The sequence below is a fragment of the Oncorhynchus tshawytscha genome, linkage group LG08 (genome assembly GCF_018296145.1).
Source record: "Oncorhynchus tshawytscha isolate Ot180627B linkage group LG08, Otsh_v2.0, whole genome shotgun sequence".
Lineage (NCBI taxonomy): Eukaryota > Metazoa > Chordata > Actinopteri > Salmoniformes > Salmonidae > Oncorhynchus > Oncorhynchus tshawytscha.
In genome coordinates, this window is record NC_056436.1 from 18,247,149 (window position 1) to 18,272,808 (window position 25,660).

Consider the following 25,660-nt stretch of genomic DNA (forward strand, 5'->3'; position numbering starts at 1 on the left):
CCAGACTGTGGTCTGACATAGCTACCATTTTGGCAGGATTGTTAAGTGTGAACATACAGTACCTGAATGGATGTCCCAGCAATGTACACAGATTCCAACTAGGAAAAGCATTAGACCAGTATCACTTTTTTCAAGCAAGATCAGAAAAGAAAGGCAGAAAGAAAGAAAAACTGAGGCAGCTTACTGAGGTGTGGGGCATTCATTGACATGGCTGAATGTAAAATAAATGATGCCAGATATTAACAAATCTTTGAGAAGTTTATTATGAATATGGCACCTGTTAGATGGTAAAAAAAAAAGTGTTACAGACAGAAAACAACCATGGATGATGATGACAGGTTTATTTGAACAAATGGAAACCTACAAAAGTATAAAATAACCCTGTTGTAAAATGAAGTATGTACATTTCTGAAATTGCAGCATTATTAAAAAATGGAAATAAAAATGTTTAAAAAAAATATATACAAAATAAACCAGGCACTCAAAGTTAGCTTCAGTTAGTTGTTGTTTTTCTTCAAAAATAAAAAATAAAACAAATAAAATAATAAATGTACCATAGTTCTCTTTTTAATATTTTAATTTGTTTGTATTTAGAATTTATAACACTGTTAACATTGATACTAAGAGAATCCCCTTCTCCTGTAGTATTCATCTACTTGGTTTCTCTTAAAATAATCTGTATAATTGTACAAGAAATTGTTAAAAACACAGACACAGTCTTCACAGGTAATGAAGTCATTTTTCATATTTAAACTTTAAACACTATGTATCTGACAGTAGCTGAGATTAGTTTAAGTTTAAATCACCAGCAATTCATTTAGACACAACACAGAGACATTAAAACAGCTCATCCTGCTGTTCTGTTGTAACATATGGGTGTATTTCCTGGTCCGTCCACAGTGTCTGTTTTAAGTGAGCTGTGCCCCAGACCCGACAGTCTCACCCTGCTTCGCTACGTCTTAGAAAACACTAACATCTAGGATAGAATCAATCTCAAGTGATGACACCAAGCTCCCCTGCAACCATTCCAGCATTCCAATCAACCAACCCCAAACGTTCATTTTTTATTATTTTTCTTACATTTATTTCATGACCTGGATTTGATTAACAACACATCTACACAGAAACTACAGACACTGTTTCCTGATGTAGGGGAGTAGCCTGATTCAGTTCAAAAGACAAAGGCTCCCCCTCCCTTTGTTGGACAGACTAAAAAACACTGAACGTTGAGACAAAGCTGCTGGACCGAATGAAATCAAGTAAACTAACAATCAACTTAGTAAACATGCATTTCCAAAACATCTATAAAAATAGATTTATAGTGCGAAATATTTTTTATTTTCATTTCTTTAGAAATCTTTAAAATTGTTTATTGTCCTGAAATACTACCATCATATTTTTGTCCTGTGAGTTGCATGGTCCTTAAAGTCAACAGGTTTGGTGGAAACCAATGAAATACACCCAATGCATACAAGAAGCACAAGGGACTCTGGGAATGTTTCACAACTGAGGCTTTTATGGTTCCAGTCTAGAAGATACATCTAAATGCTACTTTAGCTTTTTGTCGTAATTTTTCATAGGGTAGGTAAATGCAAGCTGGAAACTGTAAACCCAGAATTCCTCAATGGCAAAAAATGGCTCCTTAAACCTTTGAGCTAGTTAAGAGTCTTTTATCTCTGAGAGAAAGAGAGGTCTGTAGACTACACAACAGCAAAGCAACAGCAGAAACAGAAAGAAATACAGACAGAAGGAAGCAGCAAAAGGTGACGCTACATTGGAAGGCCACCACACGAAATCCACTAACCTCCACGGGTCCACTAAGACTGCAGAGGAGAAGGAGAGGGTTACACACGTTCCCTGTCCAACCCCAGACTACAGATAAAGCACAGAGAAGACAAAGGACAAAACAGCTACATCAGCTCAGTAACACTGCATATAGTAACACACACTGAAATCGCTATGGAGACTGACAGACAGTGACACTTACACATTGTACACGTTTACGGTTATCACGCTTAGTAATAGATTACTTGATGGACGGCTGTCAAAAGATGAAGTGACAGTTTTTCCATTTTATTACAATTTTTTAAACAGCAATGTTTCATGCCCTTCACAGTGTTCTTAACACCAAACTGTGAGATAACTTTTTTGGCAACAGAGAAAAAATTAGGGAATGTGATTTTTCCAAAAACATATTCCGTTTTGATTGAAACGCATGTCTTTATTACAATCTCCTTGATATGTGATTTCAGGAATCGGACAATGGCTGATGGAAGAACGGATTTGGGAGACTGACGTTGATAGTAGTGAGGTTTAGGATGTAAAAGAAAGAGGAAGGGTAGAGTAGAAAAAACAACTGACAGAAGCCAGTCAAAGTTAAACATTCATTTTTCAAGTTAATGATGCAAATTAGCCTCTGTTACACTGAGACTAGAAAGTGATCTAGTTTTCAAAGAATACAAACAAAATCAACCTGCTCCATATAGGTATATTCTATCCTTCAGGCCCAATCTGATTGAGCCCTTGAACTTGACTGAGGGGAGTAGTAATGAACACGAAACTATGTTGATTAGAGGTTTGACTCTCCCCAGCTGTCACTCAATCACTCATCTCTGTGAGAGAGCTGTGGAACAGAAGAACCTACATCAGCCAGCTGAAGGAGGGTAGTAACTTGATGGAACAGTAGCACCATGGATCTGCAGAGGATGAGTGCATTCCAAATGGCATCCTATTCCCTAAGTAGTGCACTACTTTTGACCAGAGCCCTATGGGTCCTGGTCAGAAGTAATGCAATAAATAGGGAACAGGGTGCCATTTGAGACATAACCAAGGAAATGGAACCGAGGGAATACTTGTATCTCACACCGACCTGTACTTGTTCCAAAGTCCTGGGATTTAAAACATTCTATTCACAGGCAAATACCCTGCTAAAATTGCTTTTAATGCTTGATTTGCAAATTAAGTCTGTTCTATAGAAAATAAACAAAATGAATTATAAAATAAACTACTATACCCTTATTATGATCTAACCTTAAAACATACTTCTTAAGGTTATTTCTATGACAATGTCAAACAGAGTAACATCCTTTTGTCATAGTTAACCTTGATCACATCAAGATATGAAGCAAAACCATCCAAGGGTTTCTTTCCATAGAAATATATCTTCCACCATCACTCTTTAAATACACTAGACATCTTCATAAAGATGCAACATAATCAACTCAAATAAAAAGTAGTTTACCCCAGAGTCCAGTAGGAGACCAACGGTAATATGAATTCTCTGTAGGCAAAAATTAATTCTTTACAACAAACAATAGTCAGTTGAGTTTGATCAGAGCAAATCTAATTGATAGTACTGTAAGAGGAGCAAGAAGAGGACGAGAGATTGATAGAATGGGAGTCAATAGAGAGAGAGAAAAGGATAGAAAGACAAGGAGCCATTCATTTCTAGTACACAAGCTCAATTGCTCAAATTCAAAATGCTAGAATATATTTATTTTCCACTTGAAACACAGTCTTATGCCTCAAAGAGTCTTTGACAGTTGAACACAGTAATATGGTCTGGGTGTTTTGCTCTAATCTTCTTTGCGCTCCAGAGTTTGTGTGGTGTGTATCCCGTTACTGTAGACAGGGAATGGAAGAGTAGAGAACAGTCCCTCTGCCGTGGTGAATACATTGGCTGCTGGCATCTGGGTGAGACTGGCGCCGGACATGGTACCCCCAAAAGGGCCAGCCATGTTGAGCCGGTGGACATGATGATACAGCATCTCCATGGGTGTCTTGGGGTCGATGCCAAAGCTGGGGCTACCGTTGACATCCACAAAGTTCATAGCGTGGGCCACATTGTTGGGCAGCAGGTTGGCGCCTGCCTGCATGGCCAGAGTGACGTCGGCGGGGGCGTAGCGGATGGTGCCAGTGGTGTAGACCCGTGAGGCAGCAGTGCTGGTCGTGGCGAGGGTGCCGGTGACCCGTTGGACCAGTGGAAGCGCCACGTTCCCGGCCTGCAGCCTCTGCAGGGCCTCCAGGTCGCTGGTGTACAGCAGGGAGGAGCCGGAAGTGGTGGGGGTGCTCTGACATTGCTGGTTGTCGCGCGGCGAGGCCGAGAGGGGCGGGGACAGGGGGTCGGAGGAGGACCCAGAGCCAGAGGGAGGGGCCAGGCTGGTGGCGCTGGAGGCCGAGGAGGGGGCGCTGCTATAACCGCTGAAGGAGGGGGGTACGCCCTTCCTGGTACCTGCGCCCCCACTGCCCCCCTCTGTTCCTGGGGGAGTGAGCACTGAGTCTGGGATGGAGACCTGCAGACTACCAGGCTGTGGGGACGGGAAGGTATCGTGGGCTGGGACGGGCTTCGTCATGCTGTAGGGAGACTCGTTCCTGGAGATCTCTCTGTTGGGTGGGTAGTTCCAGATGATGCTGTCATTGTCAAAGTTGATGGGCTCTGACATTTCCGTTTTGATCTTGAGCACAGAGGCACTGGCAGGGGAGGGGGTCGGCAGGAGGGGGACAGCCCCAACAAAGGTGTTAGAGCTGGGGGTGGCAGAGGAGAGGCACATACGTTTAGGACGACTACCGTCCCATTTCTGCTTTTTCCTCCTCTTCTTACGCTTCTGCTGCTTACTGGCAGCGGGGGTGGCGAGAGTCTCGGTGGCGCTGTCACAGGCTTTAAAGCTGTCGTCATCTTCCTCATCGTCATCATCATCTTCCTCTTCTTCAGAGGAGGAAGGTGAGGCGTGCAGCTCCACCCCTCCGTTTCCATCTCCGTAGTGCTCCACCTTGATGTGCAGGTCCTCCAGCCGGCCCAGTCTGCCCTCCTTGGTCTCCACCTCACAGTCGCTGGGCTCCAGATCGTCCTCGCTCTCCTGGCTCTCTGGGTTGGAGGAGCTGTCTCCCTCCTCCTGACGCCTCATCTCCTGCTCTGAGGACGACTGGCCCTGCTGCTGCTTTTTACTGTCTGTTTCCGGGTCCTCTGTGTTCTCAGTCTGGTTCCCCTTCCTGTCCCACTTGGAGTTCTCGTTGTCGTCTGAGAGAAAGGTACCATTTAGTATACAGATTTCAACAGCACTCAAAAAAATCCATGTATACTGTATAAATATCTGTCCAAAATAACCACTACAAATGAAATAATCTTTCATGCCCTTCATTAAGATCTTTTTAATGTTCAGTATTTTGCTATGAAGAGATACAGTATATGGAATATTCCCTTTAACCCTCAATTACAATAACTGACTTATTTACTCCACCACTGTGTTCTACTGCAGTTATAATAACGTCTGTCTGTCTGGTGCCTGGTGTGTTGGCTTGGCACCGATCACCCCCTGGATACTGGAGCAGTGGAGCTCTCCAACCGTACTGTCAGAGTGAGGAGGACAACTCTACCCAGCAGCAGCTGGCCTGGGCCACAACTCTCACCATGCCCGTTGGCATAGGGGGCACTGAGGGAGGCCTGGTGCCAATGGCCAATATGCTGGCTCTTTCCTCAGACTGTCACCCAAAATCATCCTCTCCTCTCCCCTCCTGCCCCCTTGGCGGTACTCCATTGAATATGTTTCATTCAAAATTGTCCTTAAACGAATGATGAGGGCTTTTCTCCTCTTTCTCCATGGATGGCCACAGTATAATACAAGGTATGCTTTCTCTTAGGGAGTTTAGGCCAGGTTATACTGTAAAGAGCTTTGTGACAACTGTTGATGTAAAAAGGGTTTTAACAATACCATTATAATGATTTATTGATTGATTGGTGGTACCGTACCAGAGTTGTCCTTGGACTCGGACTCAGAGTCGGATGTCTCTGAAGACTCTGAGGCTTTCTCTGGAAGGTTGGGTAGCTGGGCGATGTCCATGGGTGTGTCCTTGTACTCTGGATTACTGAAGGAACAGACAATAGAGACAACCAAAAGTCTTTATAATCTGAATTACTGCAGGAACAGACAACACAGAGGTCTTTATAATCTGGATTACTGCAGGAACAGACAACACAGAGGTATTTATAATCTGGAATACTGCAGAAACAGACAACACAGAGGTATTTATAATCTGGATTACTGCAGGAACAGACAACACATTGGTCTTTATAATCTGGATTAATGCAGGAACAGACAATAGAGACAACCAGAGGTCTTTATAATCTGGATTACTGCAGGAACAGACAACACAGAGGTATTTATAATCTGGATTACTGCAGGAACAGACAACACATTGGTCTTTATAATCTGGATTAATGCAGGAACAGACAACACAGAGGTATTTATAATCTGGAATACTGCAGGAAAAGACAATAGAGACAACCAGAGGTCTTTATAATCTTGATTAATGCAGGAACAGACAATAGAGACAACCAGAGGTCTTTATAATCTGGATTAATGCAGGAACAGACAACACATTGGTCTTTATAATCTGGATTAATGCAGGAACAGACAACACAGAGGTATTTATAATCTGGATTAATGCAGGAACAGACAATAGAGACAACCAGAGGTCTTTATAATCTTGATTAATGCAGGAACAGACAATAGAGACAACCAGAGGTATTTATAATCTGGATTAATGCAGGAACAGACAACACAGAGGTCTTTATAATCTGGATTAATGCAGGAACAGACAATAGAGACAACCAGAGGTCTTTATAATCTGGATTAATGCAGGAACAGACAACACATAGGTCTTTATAATCTGGATTAATGCAGGAACAGACAACACATAGGTCTTTATAATCTGGATTAATGCAGGAACAGACAACACATAGGTCTTTATAATCTGGATTACTGCAGGAACAGACAACACAGAGGTATTTATAATCTGGATTACTGCAGGAACAGACAACACATTGGTCTTTATAATCTGGATTAATGCAGGAACAGACAACACAGAGGTATTTATAATCTGGAAAACTGCAGGAAAAGACAATAGAGACAACCAGAGGAAGAGAAATTCAGTGAGTGCGTTGAAATACACACTAATAATTAGATATAAAATGGATTATGGCATTTGGCAGATTATGCAATAGTCATGTAAACACTTACTTTAACTCGGCGGCAGGTAGCCTAGTGGTTAGAGTGTTGGGCCAGTAACCTGGGGCAGCAGGTAGCCTAGTGGTTAGAGTGTTGGGCCAGTAACCTGGGGCAGCAGGTAGCCTAGTGGTTAGAGTGTTGGGCCAGTAACCTGGGGGCAGGTAGCCTAGTGGTTAGAGTGTTGGGCCAGTAACCCAGGGCAGCAGGTAGCCTAGTGGTTAGAGTGTTGGGCCAGTAACCTGGGGCAGCAGGTAGCCTAGTGGTTAGAGTGTTGGGCCAGTAACCTGGGGCAGCAGGTAGCCTAGTGGTTAGAGTGTTGGGCCAGTAACCCAGGGCAGCAGGTAGCCTAGTGGTTAGAGTGTTGGGCCAGTAACCTGGGGCAGCAGGTAGCCTAGTGGTTAGAGTGTTGGGCCAGTAACCTGGGGCAGCAGGTAGCCTAGTGGTTAGAGTGTTGGGCCAGTAACCCGGGGCAGCAGGTAGCCTAGTGGTTAGAGTGTTGGGCCAGTAACCTGGGGCAGCAGGTAGCCTAGTGGTTAGAGTGTTGGGCCAGTAACCTGGGGCAGCAGGTAGCCTAGTGGTTAGAGTGTTGGGCCAGTAACCCAGGGCAGCAGGTAGCCTAGTGGTTAGAGTGTTGGGCCAGTAACCCGGGGCAGCAGGTAGCCTAGTGGTTAGAGTGTTGGGCCAGTAACCCGGGGCAGCAGGTAGCCTAGTGGTTAGAGTGTTGGGCCAGTAACCCGGGGCAGCAGGTAGCCTAGTGGTTAGAGTGTTGGGCCAGTAACCTGGGGCAGCAGGTAGAGTGGTTAGAGTGTTGGGCCAGTAAAAGGTAGCCTAGTGGTTAGAGTGTTGGGCCAGTAACCGGGGCAGCAGGTAGCCAGTGGCAGTGTTGGGCCAGTAACCTGGGGCCAGGTAGCCTAGTGGTTAGAGTGTTGGGCCAGTAACCTGGGGGCAGGTAGCCAGTGGTTAGAAAACCTGGGGCAGCAGGTAGCCTAGTGGTTAGAGTGTTGGGCCAGTAACCTGGGGCAGCAGGTAGCCTAGTGGTTAGAGTGTTGGGCCAGTAAAGCAGGTAAAGTGGTTAGAGTGTTGGGCCAGTAACCTGGGGCAGCAGGTAGCCTAGTGGTTAGAGTGTTGGGCCAGTAACCTGGGGCGGCAGGTAGCCTAGTGGTTAAGTGTTGGGCCAGTAACCTGGGGCGGCAGGTAGCCTAGTGGTTAGAAGTAACCTGCTTTGGTCAGTGAACAGGTAAGTGGTTAGAGTGTTGGGCCAGTAACCTGGGGCGGCAGGTAGCCTAGTGGTTAGAGTGTTGGGCCAGTAAACAGCCTAGTGGTTAGAGTGTTGGGCCAGTAACCCGGGGCAGCAGGTAGCCTAGTGGTTAGAGTGTTGGGCCAGTAACCTGGGGCAGCAGGTAGCCTAGTGGTTAGAGTGTTGGGCCAGTAACCTGGGGCGGCAGGTAGCCTAGTGGTTAGAGTGTTGGGCCAGTAACCTGGGGCGGCAGGTAGCCTAGTGGTTAGAGTGTTGGGCCAGTAACCTGGGGCGGCAGGTAGCCTAGTGGTTAGAGTGTTGAACTCAAAACTGTAAAGGTTGCAAGATCGAATCCCTGAGCTGACAAGGTATAAATTCTGTCATTCTGACCCTGAACAAGGCAGTTAACCCACTGTTCCTAGGCTGTCATTGAAAATAAGAATTTGTTCGTAACTGACTTGCCTAGTTAAATAAAGGTAAAATCTTAATCAGCGCAAGGTCAAAATTGAATTAAGCATACGCCGATTAAAACACCTGCTTTTCAGAACAATCTGTTGAATTATTAAGACATGTAAACACCTTAATTGTCATTCCAGCGGTGTATTTGATCTGTACATTCAGTGAGCCTCCCTCTTTAGCGAGAGTGAAGTTCGGAACAACAATGTTTTCACATACAAGGTATAAAGGTATTCACCTTTATAGGTATTCACCTTTATAGGTATTCACCTTCATAGGTATTCACCTTTATAGGTATTCACAAACTTTATATGTCTGAACTCAGAAACAAATATGCTTCCTAAAAATAACATGTTCACTGTGGTAGAATGTTTATTTTGCTTGGCAATTTTCTGCATTTATCAGTGCCACTACTATATTCATCTGACTATCCACAATAATCACATTATTGTGTGCATGTAACCATGCTCACTTTCTTTGCCAAAAGATAATCATTTAGAGCATATCGCTGCCAGGGATTGCAGAGAACACAGCATTTGACATTCTCCTAGTGTTCTGATTGATCCAGCTGTCCCTAAAGCAAAGCTCCTAACTCTTTGGCTCTCACAGCTGCTCTATGGGACCGCAGAGGTGAGGAGAAATTTGGAAGGATATTGAGAAGATATATCTATTACAGTTGATGAGAGAAGGGTTCCTTCTTGTGCTGGCAGCTAAATTCAATATTTAGTAACTCCTTGTAAAAACAGCTTTTGTGTGTGTATCTGGATCTAAAATTACAATAACATCTCAATCACTTTAGGATGCAGAGATAATTCTACAATGATCAATTCAATGGTGCCAATGGCAAAAACGCATTTCATTAACAGTGCCTTAGAGCAAACTAATACTGTCAGATACCGTTGAAGTGGGAAGTTTACATACACCTTAGCCAAATACATTTAAACTCAGTTTTTCACCATTCCTGACATTTAATCGTAGTAAGAATTCCATGTCTTAGGTCAGTTTAGGATCACCACTTTATTTTAAGAATGTGAAATGTCAGAATAATAGGAGAGAGAATTATTTATTTCAGTTTTTATTTCTTTCATCACATTCCCTGTGGGTCAGAAGTTTACATACACTCAATTAGTATTTGGTAGCATTGCCTTTAAATTGCTTCACTTGGGTCAAACGTTTCGGGTAGCCTTCCACAAGCTTCCCACAATAAGTTGGGTGAATTCTGGCCCATTCCTCCTGACAGAGCTGGTGTAACTGAGTCAGGTTTATAGGCCTCCTTGCTCACATACTTTTTCAGTTCTGCCCACAAATTTTCTATAGGATTGAGGTCAGGGCTTTGTGATGGCCACTCCAATACCTTGACTTTGTTGTCCTTAAGCCATTTTGCCACAACTTTGGAAGTATGCTTGGGGTCATTGTCCATTTGGAAGACCCATTTGCGACCAAGCTTTAACTTCCTGACTGATGTCCTGAGATGTTTCTTCAATATATCCACATCATTTTCCTTCTTCATGAAGCCATCTATTTTGGGAAGTGCACCAGTCCCCCCTGCAGCAAATCACCCCCAAAACATGATGCTGCCACCCCTCTGCTTCACGGTTGGGATGGTGTTCTTCGGCTTGCAAGCCTCCCCCTTTTTCCTCCAAACATAATGATGGTCATTATGGCCAAGAGGTCTATTTTTGTTTCATCAGACCAGAGGACATTTCTCCAAAAAGTACGATCTTTGTCCCCATGTGCAGTTGCAAACTTTAGTCTGGCTTTGTTATGGTTGTTTTGGAGCAGTGGCTTCTTCCTTGCTGAGGGCTTTTCAGGTTATGTCGATATAGGACTCGTTTTACTGTGGATATAGATACTTTTGTACCTGTTTCCTCCAGCATCTTCACAAGGTCCTTTGCTGTTGTTCTTGGATTGATTTGCACTTTTCGCCCCAAAGTGCGTTCATCTCTCGGAGACAGAACGCGTCTCCTTCCTGAGTGGTATGACGACTGCGTGGTCCCATGGTGTACAGATGAATGTGGTACTTTCAGGCATTTGGAAATTGCTCCCAAGGATGAACAAGACTTGTGGAGGTCTACATTTTTTTCTGAGGTCTTGCTGATTTATTTTGATTTTCCATGATGTCAAGCACAGAGGCACTGAGTTTGAAGGTAGGCCTTGAAATACATCCACAGGTACACCTCCACATGACTCAAATGATGTCAATTAGCCTATCAGAATCTTCTAAAGCCATCATTTTCTGGAATTTCCCAAGCTGTTTAAAGGCACAGTCAACTTAGTGTATGTACACTTCTGACCCACTGGAATTGTGACACAGTGAATTATAAGTGAAATAATCTGTCTGTAAACAATTGTTGGAAAAATGACTTGTGTGATGCACAAAGTAGATGTCCTAACTGACTTGCCAAAACTATAGTTTGTTAACAAGAAATTTGTGGAGTGGTTGAAAAACGAGTTTGTAAACTTCTGACTTCAACTATATACATTACCTGTCAGAAGTTTCTACACACCTACTCATTCCAGGGTTCTTCTTTATTTTTACTATTTTCTACCTTGTAGAATAATAATGAAGACATCAACACTATGAAATAACACATATGGAATCATGTAGTAACCAAAAAAGTGTTAAACAAATCTAAATATATTTTATATTTGAGATTCTTCAAAGTAGCCACCCTTTGCCTTGATGACAGCTTTGCACACTCTTGGTATTCTCACAACCAGCTTCATGAGGAATGCTTTTACAACAGTCTTAAAGGAGTTCCCACAAATGCTGAGGACTTGTTGGCTGCTTTTCCATCACTCTGCGGTCCAACTCATCCCAAATCATCTCAATTGGGTTGAGGTCGGGTGATGTGGAGGCCAGGTCATCTGATGCAGCACTCCATTACTCGGTCAAGTAGCCCTTACACAGCCTGGAGGTGTGTTTTAGGTCATTGTCCTGTTGAAAAACAAACAATAGTCCCACTAAGCGCAAACCAGATGGGATGGCGTATCGCTGCAGAATGCTGTGGTAGCCATGCCGGTTAAGTGTGCCTCTAAATAAATCAACTCTAAATAAATCATTGATAGTGTCACCAGCAAAGAACACCCACACCATCACACCTCCTCCTCCATGCTTTACAGTGGAAAACCACACATGCGGAGATCATCTGTTCGCCGACTCTGCATCTCACAAAGACACGGCGGTTAGAAGCAAAAATCTCAAATTTGGACTCATCAGACCAAAGGACAGATTTCCACCTGTCTATAATGTCCATTGCTTGTGTTTCATGGCCCAAGCAAGTCTCTTCTTCTCATTGGTGCCCTTTAGTAGTGGTTTCTTTCTTCGCAGCAATTTGACCATGATGGCAGTTTCACACAGTCTCCACTGAACAGTTGATGTTGAGATATTGAGATGTGTTTGTTACTTGAACTCTGTGAAGCATTTATTTGGGCTGCAATTTCTGAGGCTTGTAACTCTACTGAACTTATCCTCTGCAGCAGAGGTAACTCTGGGCCTTCCATTCCTGTGGTGGTCATCATGAGAGCCAGTTTCATCATAGCGCCTGATGGTTTTTGCGACAGCACTTAAAGAAACTTTCAAAGTTCTTGAATTTTTTTGGATTGACTGACCTTCATGTCTTAAAGAAATCATGTCTTAAACTGTAATTTCTCTTTGCTTATTTGAGCTGTTCTTGCCATAATATGAACTTGGTATTTTACCAAATAGGGCTATCGTCTGTAGACCACCCCTACACCCCTCACAACACAACTGATTGGCTCAAACACATTAAGAAGGTAAGAAATTCCACAAATTAACTTTTAACAAGGCACACCTGTTCATTGAAATATATTCCAGGTGACTACTTCATGAAGCTGGTTGAGAGAATGCCAAGAGTGTGCAAAGCTGTCATCAAGGTAAAGGGTGGCTACTAGATTTGTTTAACACCTCTTTGGTTACTACATGATACCATTAGTTATTTCATAATTTTGATGTCTTCACTATTATTCTGCAATGTAGAACATAGTAAAAATAAAGAAAAACCCTGGAATGAGTAAGGGTGTCCACACTCTTGACTGGTACTGTATGCCATTATCCTATTCTGACAAAGAAGTTGCTTTAGAATAGGTACTACAACTATGCGTAAACCATTTGATGAAAATTGTATTGACAAGAAGAATGTACACCTTGTTAAACTGAAATGGTAAAATGGTAAAAATAAAAATAGCATATTTAATGAAAATGAATGACCAATCTTGTGTTCGCTTGTGTTTGCTTCCTGGTGTTGCTGACTCTGTGTGTACTTTCCCAAATGGCATCCCATTTCCTATACAGTATAGTGCATTACTTTTGACCAGTACCCTATGGGCCCTGGTCAAAAGTAGTGTACTACACAGGGAAAAGGGTGCCATTTTGGAAGCAGACTGTTTTTGGGCACTGGCTGGCTGTCATGTGTTGGGTGGTTCACAGATGGGACCCAGCCTTACCTGAGTACGTAGTTGACCCAGATGATGTTCTTTTCATTGCCATTCTTGGCATTGATGGCGATGGTGGCACTGGACTGGATCCAGATGTACCCACCGTTCTTCTGGATCCAGCGGTAGTACTTGGTCACACACTGGCCCTTGTTTATCACTGGGGTGGAGAGAGGAGAGAGTAGAGAGAAGGGGAGAGGAGGGAGGGGGGAGGACAGAGGAGAGAGGAAAGAGGAGGTGAGTGAGCAAAGAGAAGAGAGGAGAAGAGGACAATAGATACAGTAAGAGAGATACAGGGGAGGAAAGAAAGAAAGAAAGAAAGAAAGGAGAGAGACCATCAGGTGGCATCCAACAGCTGTGTGAGGGGCTGTGCTGCTCTCTGCTCTAGCTACCTTCATTAATCAAGTTCTCTGACTGGCTAAAACAGGAACAGGGATGCGGCACAGGGTACACTATTAAATACCTCAGAGGACAGTGTGTGTGCTGATCTGGAAACCAACGACGAGGGAACAATACATACGTAATATGGAATGAATGAGAGTCAATCGGGACCAGTATACACCAGTTGTAACAATGGTAAAGATATAACTCTGTAGGTGTGTGATTTCAGGATAGAAACAGAACACACAAACAGAACACACAAACAGAACACACAGTGTATGACTAGTTTGTTAGTTAGATAGAGAGATTGAATTTGAATTTATGGGTCTTGATTTCCTGGTTAGGGATAGGCAAGGGCTGTAATTATAGGGTAGATGCTTAAAATCAGATTTTCTGATTTGTTTTCTGATTAAAAAAATAGTGCATCACTATGTCTGTCTGCTTTGAGGCTGGCTGCAATGAGCCTCTCCCACCACCTGGTGGCACTGTGAGTCTGTATCAGCTACTAACTACACCACACTACATTACATTACACTACACTAAACTACACTCTGCTGGTTGTGTCCTTGTCTTGTCTGCCTTTGCATAAGTGAAGATGCTCTGGCAGTCGCAATACATCAGGCTAAATTAACCGCTCAATGATCTCAATCAATATGTATTTGCATTAATCATGACGCTCTAAAACAGAAACAGTCAGAATCTGAGCAAGGTAGTAAATGCATATTGTTATTTTAATTGCAGCTACAAATAGCCTTTACCATAAAAATACTTCCACGAGGGGGGATGATTTACAGTTGAAGTCGAAAGTTTACATGCACTTAGGTTGGAGTCATTAAAACTAGTTTTTAAAGCACTCCACAAATTTCTTGTTAACAAACTATAGTTTTGGCAAGTCGGTTAGGACATCTACTTTGTTTTTTCCCCAACAATTGTTACAGACAGATTATTTAACTTATAATTCACTGTATCGCAATTCCAGTGGGTCAGAAGTTTACATACACTAAGTTGACTGTGCCTTTAAACAGCTTGGAAAATTCCAGAAAAATATGTCATGGCTTTAGAAGCTTCTGATAGGTCGATTTACATAATTTGAGTCAATTGGAGGTGTGCCCACGGTTGAATTTCAAGGACTACCTTCAAACTCAGTGCCTCTTTGCTTGACATCATGGGAAAATCAAAAGAAATCAGCCAAGACATTTTTTTTGTAGACGTCCACAAGTCTGGTTCATCCTTGGGAGTCAATTTCCAAACGCCTGAAGGTACGACATTCATCTGTACTAACAATAGTACACAAGTATAAACACCATGGGACCACGCAGCCGTCATACCGCTCAGGAAGGAGTCACATTCTGTCTCCGAGAGATGAACGTACTTTGGTGCGAAAAGTGCAAATCAATCCCAGAACAACAGCAAAGGACCTTGTGAAGATGCTGGAGGAAACAGGTACAAAAGTATCTATATCCACAGTAAAACGAGTCCTATATCGACATAACTTGAAAGGACGATCAGCAAGGAAGAAACCACTGCTCCAAAACTGTCATAATGCAGACAACGGTTTGCAACTGCACATAAGGACAAAGATCGTACTTTTTGGTCTGTCCCCTGGTCTGATGAAACAAAAATCAAACTGTTTGGCCATAATGACCATCGTTATGTTTGGAGGAAAAAGGGTGAGGCTTGCAAGCCAAAGAACACCATCCCAACCGTGAAGCACAGGGTGGCAGCATCATGTTGTGGGGGTGCTTTGCTGCAGGAGGGACTGGTGCACTTCTCAAAATAGATGGCATCATTAGGCAGGAAAATTATGTGGATATATTGAAGCATCTCAACATCTCAGTCAGGAAGTTAAAGCTTGGTCGCAAATGGGTCTTCCAAATGGACAATGACCCCAAGCATACTTCCAAAGTTGTGGCAAAATGGCTTAAGGACAACAAAGTCAAGGTATTGGAGTGGCCATCACAAAGCCCTGACCTGCAATCCTATAGAACATTTGTGGACAGAACTGAAAAAGTGTGTGCGAGCAAGGAGGCCTATAAACCTGACTCAGTTACACCAACTGTGTCAGGAGGAATGGGCCAAAATTCACCCAACTTATTGTGGGAAGCTTGTGGAAGGCTATCCGAAACGTTTGACCCAAGAGAAACAATTTAAAGCCAATGCTACCAAATACTAATTGAGTGTATGTAAACTTCTGACCCACTGGGAATGTGATGAAAGAAATAAAAGCTGAAATAAATCATTCTCTCTACTATTATTCTGACATTTCACATTCTTATAATAAAGTGGTGATCCTAACTGACCTAAGACATGGAATTCTTACTAGGATTAAATGTCAGGAATTGTGAATTACTAAATTCAAATGTATTTGACTAAGGTGTATGTAAACTTCCGACTTCAACTGTATATAAAAAGAATGCCAGTAATGAAAAAGTATTAGGAACTAATAGCATTGTTTAAGAAACCTTCCCAAGGGTTCTACTAATTGACTTTAGATCACTGACTGCTTTCTTTTCCTATACATATAGAATGAAAAGTAAAGAAAATAAAGAGAAAATTGAAAGAAATTACTTGTTTACTACTGAGGAGGTCTAGTATACTGTAGTGCAGGGATGGGCAACTGGTGGCCCGTGGGTACATTTCCAAAGACAAAAATATATATGTATTTTTTAAACTAATTTGGGGGTCTCAACTTACTGTTGAGAGTTAGAATACTAGAATACACAAGTTGCAATTTCAAAAAATTTGGTTGTGAACTGTCACTGACAGTCAATCAATTAGCCCATGTCAGCATTAAAAAATTACTTATTGTAAATTAGTAAAATGGCCAACTATCTAAACTTGTAGTAATCATGGTTGAATTACCACTGCAAACATTTCTCTCTATGGCACCCTATGGCAAAATGTGTAGAATTTCAGAAAATGTGCTGTAAAACTGCAAAATATTCTCTCCGCCCCATGGCAAAATGGGTAGAATTACATGAAATTAGTTATAAAATTGTTAAATGATTTATCTGCCCCATGGCAACATGTGTAGATTTGCAGCAAACTTGCTTTAAAACTGCAAAATACTTTAGAAGCCACATGGCAAAATGTGTAGAATTGCAGGAAATCCACCAACCTTTCAGTTACTGGCCCAACGCTCTAACCTCTAGGCTACCTGCCACCCCACTGCTAAAATGTCAATTATTAACTCCTAGTATAACCCTCGATTTGTTATACTAGGAGTTAACAATGATAGGATATACACAATATACTACATTTGAAAAGGGAAAGATATAAACATTATTTAGATTATTTTCAGTTGAATAGTCATTCATGATTATCCAAATATCCAAATATTGGATTCAAACTGCATCTACAATATTTGGGAACTGTAAATGTGATGGTTCTAATATTTTGGGAAATAATTAAGAATTTATATACTCAATCATTATACTGTATCTGCTGTGAGGATATTGAGTCAAAATATTAGTAGTCATGACTCATATATTATTTTAGGATGTATTTATTACCATAATTATTTCAGGTAAAAAATAAACATTTCCAAATCCTAACTCTAATCTTGGTAAATAACTTGACAAATCAAGTATACACGGCAAACTCAAAAGTCCACAGTCATATTCTAATCTCAGGCCGTCCTTGCAAATAAGAATATGTTCTTATCTGACTTGCCTAGTTAAATAAAGGTTACACATTCTACAGTATAGCAAGTGAACTGTATATCTATGAAGGCACCAAACCTGGACCTCCGTATCTCTCTGCCTTTGAACGTCAGAGCTCTCTCATCAGTATTAGCGTCATTACATTTACATGTTCTTATCCAGAGCAATTTAGAGGAGAAATTATTGTTAAGTGCACATCGACAGATTTTTCACCTAGTCGGCTCTGTGAGTCAAACCGCTAGCCTACCTGCATACCCAATGCACTCCACCCCTGGCTTACCTGGCACAATGTGTTTGCAGGTGAGTCTTATTTTTATTTTTTTACCTTGTCCACTTACAGTGCCGTTTTACGGTGCCGGAGTCGTCCAGGCATTAAAAGGAATACGGGCCCTTTAATCTGTCTCTTTCTCCTGCAGCCCCAGGCATGCCTGTAGGATGGCTCCACTCTCCCCTACTCTCTCTCTCTCGCTGTGAGCCTCTTCTCTCTCGCTCCTCTCCTCTCCTCCTGTCCTTCAGTTTGTTTTAATCACTTGGATCCTTTCCATAACGGTGACTACCTTTCAGATACCCTTTACCTCAAGTGGCCCTGGCTTGCGACAAGGGGTGTCACCCACAGGAGGCTGCTGACGGGAGGACAGCTCATAATAATGGATGGAATTGATTAAGTGGAATGGTATCAAACACATGGAAACCACTTGTTTGATGTGTTTGATAGCATTCCATTGATTCCGTTCCAGCCATTACTGTGAGCCATACTCCCCAATTAAGGTGCTACCAAGCTCCTGTGGTGTCACCGTCATATAAAAGTAAGTCATTTACACCGTGAAATTGCTTTATGAAAAGTCTTTGCAGTCCATCAGGGTATTATTGTAAAGGCAAACATTTTATGAATGAGGGAGGAGACAGAAAGGAATGTTCTCTTCTCTACCGGGTTTGACATTCTGCCTGTATTGTGGCGAGTGGTTTTCTTCATGTTTTTCCTGAGGTACACTCTATTGTTGAAGCCCAAAGTTACTGTTTTCCAAAGCTTTGAATTTACAGCAACTTTGCCTGTGTCGTCAACATTCAACATTTCAGCTGTATTTTCCAGTATCTGTAGTGTCCTAACAAGTGAGCTGAGTTGGTTTTTATTAGAGTCAGTCTGAACTAGTCTCAGGAGACAGGTTCTGGTAGTATGCCTGGAGGCAGATGGCTTAAGTCCTCAGAGATGTAAGTTCTTTCAGTGAGCTACAGTATCTCTCTCCATCTCATGAAAACCATCTCTTTTCCCCAGTCTGATATAACAGTCACTCAAAACCATTTGTCCCTACTGTGTATGCTACAGTTCAGTTATCAGATCGTCAGACTAACGCATGTCTTGGCTTAACATGTATCCTTCTGGAATGAATTAAAAAGAACCTTTCCAGTCATAGCACATGCGTTGATGAGTGAAGTATGAACCGTAGTGATGTACAAACACACAGTATAGATTTGGTCTATATAGATTTGGTCTATATGAAATGGAGTCTATGTGATCTTTTCACAGTCCTAGGATACGCTATGAATAAAAAGTTGAGCAACTAAATGGCCATATTATAAAGCTTGGACAAAAGCCAATTCATTTAAACACCTTCTCAAGTCTGATGGTTCACTTCTGACCTCGCGTCTAGAGAGTTGGCTAAGTGGAATAATACATTTCCTTCAGATCCAGTGACCTTGTCACCCTGCCTCACCAGCTGATTGCTGCTATTCACACCAAACCACCACAGTCTGTCAGGACATTTTTGGTAACGCTTCCTCTGAATACCCTCTTCATAATGCATTATCAGCACACGTATGATGCCTTATGAGCTATGCCCAATGCATGACTTAGCTAGCTATAAATATCTGCTCATATACATCTATAACTACATTTGATCAGTTATTTATCATCACAAAGGCCAAATGATCATCACATATATGGTGATAATGTGACCGATGATGATAATGATGGGTATATGTCGTGTGCATTAACCCTTTACACTTGTACCCGTAGACAGGTTGAAAATGACAGATTTGGGCACTGGTAAGCGCCTAAATTGGAACGTAGTGGTTGTACAGCTATACATGACGTCAGAGCTCTGGCTCGGCGCTTCACAAAGCTGTATGGGTTCTGACTGACAGCTGTTCTGAACATGAGCACCGCGTGGGACAACAAGTTGCTCCCATCCCTCCCACTAACTGGGCAACTTTTGCAAACGTTTTATTGTCTGAGTGAGGGAAATGCTGTGAATTGAGAGGACTCAATGTATTTTGAAAGATGAGACGTTGAGGATTATAATAAATACTGATTTGATGTTATACAAGCCAAACACCCGTGAGTCCAAATGTGCACTTCACATTTCCATATCATCAAACTCATGTCATATACAGTGTCAACGTTTATGATCACTATGTGTGATGTACAGTTCCAAGATGACATGACGTCATACCCTGGGTTGATCTGAACAGAATGTTTGTTTGTCTATTTTAAAGCTCACACTCTCATCACTCCTTTCTATGCACACCAAAATTATGATCTGTTTCCCTGAGTTGCCTTGTGAAAAGCCTTACACTGTAAGATCCTATTTTATAACTTAGCAAGTCATGTTGGCAATAGAACAAGCTTCAAGTGAAACCCACCTGACCCAGATTGCAATTTAAAACGGCAGTTTTTTGAATTGCGTAAACAACAGCAGTAATTGTGTGATGGCGGGGATGCACAGTTGTGTTCCAAACAAAACAACTACAAGTGTGCTTGCTCTAGTTCCTCAACAGCACAGCTAGGAGAGCTCAAAAAAGCATCTTTCAGTTGAAGACTCTTCTTTGAGTCATAAAAGTGCATTGAAATAACTTTAGAGAGATGTGTGACCACTTGGAGACACCAGTTAGTCCGCTCTCAAAAAACCCTTGTCATTTTTTGTCTGATGTTGCACCTCCCCCACATTTTCCAGGAATATTCTTATCATGCTACTGAATGTATCCACAGTATTTTCAGATTTCGTTATCAACAAATGTGTCGAAAAGTACAGGAAATGTAAAATGTACATACCATCAACAGTGTAATGTTTGGATTCAGTCTTGTGTCAGGTGAACTGTTATGTCCTCACCTTTGGTCTAATCATTTTCCCATAATCTCCAAACTGTTCCCTTTCAACTGCTCTTTCAGTTGCTACCATTCTTATGCATTTCATATTTCTTCTGTAAGAAATATTTCAATGTAGTCCTATCCATATTGACCAATTCCCACAAGTGTAAATGTGTAGATGAAACTATCAACTGAACTAGCTAGGAATATAGCAGTCTTTATTTAGTGAAGGGGAATTAACAGACCTTAGTTATCCCAATCTGAATTGCTCATCGAATAATTCCCATGGCTTTGTTCTCTAACTGTAAATACTGTATAGTAGCCTGGTTGCCAGTCTCTGTTCAACTACTACATTCCAGACCTTGTAATCTGTGTCATTTGTTTAGCATGACAGAGAGTAGAAAGGAGTGGTAGGACAGCTAGAGAGACAGGTACACAGGCTAACTGTTTAGTATACCCAGATGAAATCAACATCAAATCCACGAACAGACACTAAAAGGACAAACACTAGAAATTAGCGCACACTTTTAAGTACAATGCTGCAATACATCTGAATCTTGTTCATTCAGGGTGTTAATGTTTTAATTGTATCTTTCCGTAAATACATAAATACATGAACTAACTATTTAGCAGCACTGAACACTCAACCAATTTCCTGGCTCATGCACTGACTGTAAGTTGACTAAAGCCTGGGTGGAGCGTATTAGATAGGAGACAGCCAGGGGTAGCTGGAGGTATGCAACGGTGCCACTGTTTGCTGCTACTGCCTAGCCTGCCACCTCAATCTGCCTGCCGCCTCAATCTGCCTGCCACCTCAATCTGCCTGCCTTAGCATCAAACGGCCTGCTTTACCCTCAATCTGCCTGCCGCCTCAATCTGCCTACCGCCTCAATCTGCCTTCTGCCTCAATTTGGCTGCCTTAGCATCAAATGGCCTGCTTTACCCTCAATCTGCCTACCGCCTCAATCTGCCTACCGCCTCAATCTGCCTACCGCCTCAATCTGCCTTCTGCCTCAATTTGCCTGCATTAGCCTCTCTTATCAATGTGATCCATGGGCAGCTCTCGCTCTCTACATTCCCTCTGCTGGGTTTCAAATCAGCCGCTAATGAACCCAATCTGGTGCATTTTTAAGGCACAGGGACAGTGCAATGCAGCAGTAATTGCGCTCTAATTCAGTTGAACTCACAATATCTAATCAGACGGCTCCAAGTTCCCCGGCCGAGGAGGCAATCCCAAGGACACTCACCTCCCACCTAATAAAGCAAGGGAATGTACACCCTTTACACTTACAATCCAGCACCCAGCACGAAGAAAGGGCCCAGGGGGCAGCTCAGCCCACAGATCTCCAATAATGGCAGCCTGCCTATCCATGTTGCAAAGCCCAATCAAATGGTGCACTGCTCCCACAATGCCTCCTCAGTGTTTAACCAGCCACAGTAAAGTTTCATTGGCGAAACATATCACATCATGGCACGTTTTGGAATGAAGAAGTAAAGCGAGCGGAGAGTACTTCCTGCCACGGGCTATAAAAGCTGCTCTGGTGGAGTAGAGATGCAAAGACACATTTGCAAAGATGACCGTTACTCTAAAAGTAAACAGCTCAATGTTGAACGCAAACAAACAAAGAAGGCATGCAGCCATTTCATTTGAAACATTGGGAGTGAACTTGCGTGGGGGTCTTGGTTTCCAATCTCCCTCCCTGGGGTCTGAAGATCAATGGCATATATTTCTACCCCTGAGTCATGACATTGCAACACAAAAAGATTTCCCCCATCCAAGGTAAATGAGTTACAGAGGCAGATCACATGGATCCTCTAGATGTGGTCTCTCTACAGGCCTATTACCCTGACTCAGGGTTTAGCTCAATGTGGGCTAACCAGTTCTTGTGGCATGTAGGAGACCCGTGTTCAAACCCTAGAAGGTCACAGAGGCAGATAACGTGGATCATCATCTAGATGGTGTCTCTCTACAGGTCTTTGACACCTATTCTGTACGCTGATAAGATCAGAACAACTTTGTTCTGAACAACAACAGCTCTGCAGTGAAGCACACAATGACCGATGACTTTGGTGTTTGGGTGGAGAGGAGATAGTTGTGATGGATCACTTCCCATAACAAAATTTGTTCTGCAATAATGTGTTCATAATAAGTTGTGTACTGAAATTATGTGGTAACATACTGAAATGATGTGGTAACATACTGAAATGATGTGGTAACATACTAAAATGATGTGGTAACATACTGAAATGATGTGGTAACATACTGAAATGATGTGGTAACATACTGAAATGATGTGGTAACATACTGAAATGATGTGGTAACATACTGAAATGATGTGGTAACATACTAAAATGATGTGGTAACATACTAAAATGATGTGGTAACATACTGAAATGATGTGGTAACATACTAAAATTATGTGGTAACATACTGAAATGATGTGGTAACATACTAAAATGATGTGGTAACATACTGAAATGATGTGGTAACATACTAAAATGATGTGGGAACATACTGAAATGATGTGGTAACATACTGAAATGATGTGGTAACATACTGAAATGATGTGGTAACATACTAAAATTATGTGGTAACATACTGAAATTATGTGGTAACATACTGAAATGATGTGGTAACATACTGAAATGATGTGGTAACATACTGAAATGATGTGGTAACCCTTAAAGTATAGGTATAATACTCACAGTCTAAATGGCTGTGCCGGATGCCCTCCACATCCTCTGCGTGAATAAACTGGTAGCACCTCTTCCCTACGATGTCCACTGGCGTCAGGTCCATGTAGTCGCTAATTCTACAACAGGGATTGGAAAAGGATTCAGCGCGTGATGACGGCAAGAGAAGAAGCACCAACAGAAACGGAAAAACATTCAAACGGCTCTTAAAACACAATGTCATTCCAGCTTAACCAGATAGACCATATTCATCCTGATCTGTCAGACTAATGCCTTTCACAAAGATACAGTAAGTATTACACACACATTCAGGGACAAATGGATAGAATGGAACATAGGATGTCTTCCCATTTCACATGATAAAATGCCTATCGCTTAGTATTGAATATAATCTATCCATTATTTTTTTGTTCACCCAAAAGCAACCTGTCTACTATCTGTCTTACATATTGTGTGGTTATTTCTGATATTTCTAGTCTCACCAAATACCCTATGAAACAGATGAAAGTAGTTCTGATCAGTTTCCCATGTCATTTCCCAGAAAGGCTGAGGCTATCTCACTGTAAAACTGACTGTCCAGATGTGATTTCCCCATAAATAACTGACTGTCTGGCAGACAGGGGTAAAAAGAAAACTATCTCAGTGATCTCAATCCCACAGAGATGAGGACAGGTAGCAAAGAAATAGAATGTTCATGATGAGTTGTACAGTATATAGGCCTAATGCTATGAAATTACAAACCCTAGCGATTAGAGTGGAACTACCTACACAACTATAAGAGCAACGTAATACCAAGCGGTGCTGTGGGATTATTTAAGAGACTCTTTGAAGAGGTAGGGTTTCAGATGTTTTCAAACCTTACCCCTTGCATTTCAGTTATGTGTATCACTGCCATGTGGGTACAGTAAAATACAGTCAAGCCTTACCTATTCTCACAGTAGACAATGTTGAGGTCCATGTGGACCCTGGTGACAAACATCTGGCAGTCTATGCGCACCTCGTTGATGGTGGGGGGGGGGAGGGCGTGGGCTACCACCACCATGCCCATGATCTGAATGGGTACCGACCGACTGTGGGTCAATGCCATACGGATCCTCAGCCTGCCTGTAACATGGATCACCTATAGGAGGAGGGAGAGAGGGGGAAACACAGAGAAAGAGAGAGATAGAGACACAGAGAGATAGAGATAAAGAGAGAGAGAGATAGAGATCGAGAGAGAAAGAGAGAGAGAGAAAGAAATAGAGTGAGCGAGTGAGAGAGAGCAAGAGAGAGAGTAGAGCGAGCGAGCGAAAGAGAGAGCGAGGGCGAGGAGAGAGAGCAAGAGAGAGAGAGAGGAAGAGAGAGAGTAGAGCGAGCGAGCGAAAGAGAGAGCGAGGAGAGAGAGCAAGAGAGAGAGAGGAAGAGAGAGCGAGAGAGAGAAAAAGAGAGAAAGAGAGAGAGAGCGAGAGAGAGCGCGTGAGAGCGAGCGAGAGGAGAGAGGGAGAGCAAGAGAGAGAAAGAGAGCGAGAGAGCGAGAGAGAGAGAGAGAGAGAGAGAAAGGAGAGAGGGAGAGAGAGAGAAAGAGAGAGAGAGAGAGTTTCAGTTCAAAAGCAGTAATGGAGAATTCCAAACACAAAATAGCGAGGGTGGAGGTGAGGACAAATGTTTTGAAGGTCCTAATTATCGCTAGCTTTAAAGTCTTTGTAGCTCTATTCTGCCCTAGAGGAGGAACTGACTAGATATGCAAACTACACTTTCAGATCCATCCATTTTAATCATTGCCAGGTTAAACCCAGGGGGAATTGTTTTGTAGTCTTTAAACTACTGACACTGGCCTCTCAGTGGCACACCTCTGAGATTGGTGAGACGCGATTATTATCATTCACACAGACAGTTCCTGCTCCCTAAACTCATTCAAAGCCTTAGACCATCTCCTGCTCCACCAGGGATAAGCAACCCTCAACAATGGGAACCAGACATTGAATTACAATTCAGAAGAGAGACACAGAGAGACACAACAACAAAAAAATAACAGCCCTATTCCAGGCATTGCATTAGAAAGCTAACAGAACAGTGACATGTTACAACAGCCCTGTCAGACAGTCGGCCCAGGAGGAAAATGGTTCTGATGGTGTATGATGTCTCCTTTTCAAAGGGAAACCATCAGTGCTTGTGACATCCTAGGAGCCGTCAACAGTCTCCACAGTTAAATGATACTGACTCCTTTTCCCTGGAGTTTCTAAAGACAAAGAAAAACTGTGAATGATAGTTTCAAACCCATTTTGAATACAACTAAACTACAACGCTGTATAGCACATCCAATGGCAAGATTGAACAGTGTTTATTTTAAAGTGAGTATGAGAGAAGTCCGGCTAAAACACATCAAACAGAATGCTAGGAGAGGCATTTTGGGTCCGAGGAGTGTAGCCAGTCTAGTGCTTGAAGTCATGCTGCTCTAAGAGAGAGAAGAGGAGGGAGAATACTTTGCTGTCTTTTTAAAGTTGAAGAGTGCAGTGAGACCTTGTTCAAGGTCACCAGGGGAAAGACCGTGAAGAATAGGAACAGTTGAAGGTACTCTCCATCGGCTTTCCATACAGATTATATTCTGTTAGATATATTCCCATGATTTTGCAGTTACAGTAATTTCTGTAACATCTACTGTGCAGAATATGTGTTAGATATATTTCCTGTTTTAGATATATTATAT

At 42.3% G+C, this 25,660-nt stretch overlaps 1 protein-coding gene across 1 annotated transcript in view; it reads right to left on the bottom strand.

Annotated features, from left to right (window-relative positions):
* Positions 1 to 239: 239 nt before the first annotated feature.
* LOC112255779 (neuronal PAS domain-containing protein 3-like) overlaps positions 240 to 25,660 on the bottom strand; it is a 314,403-nt gene continuing 288,982 nt past the window's right edge. Inside the window, exons 8-12 of the mRNA XM_042326252.1 lie at positions 23,901 to 24,094; positions 22,987 to 23,093; positions 13,165 to 13,312; positions 5,747 to 5,862; positions 240 to 5,017 (exon numbers count right to left, since the gene is read on the bottom strand). Of these exons, the coding sequence (XP_042182186.1) occupies positions 3,576 to 5,017; positions 5,747 to 5,862; positions 13,165 to 13,312; positions 22,987 to 23,093; positions 23,901 to 24,094 (2,007 nt within the window). The 3' untranslated portion in view covers positions 240 to 3,575. The remainder of the gene's footprint in view (positions 5,018 to 5,746; positions 5,863 to 13,164; positions 13,313 to 22,986; positions 23,094 to 23,900; positions 24,095 to 25,660) is intronic.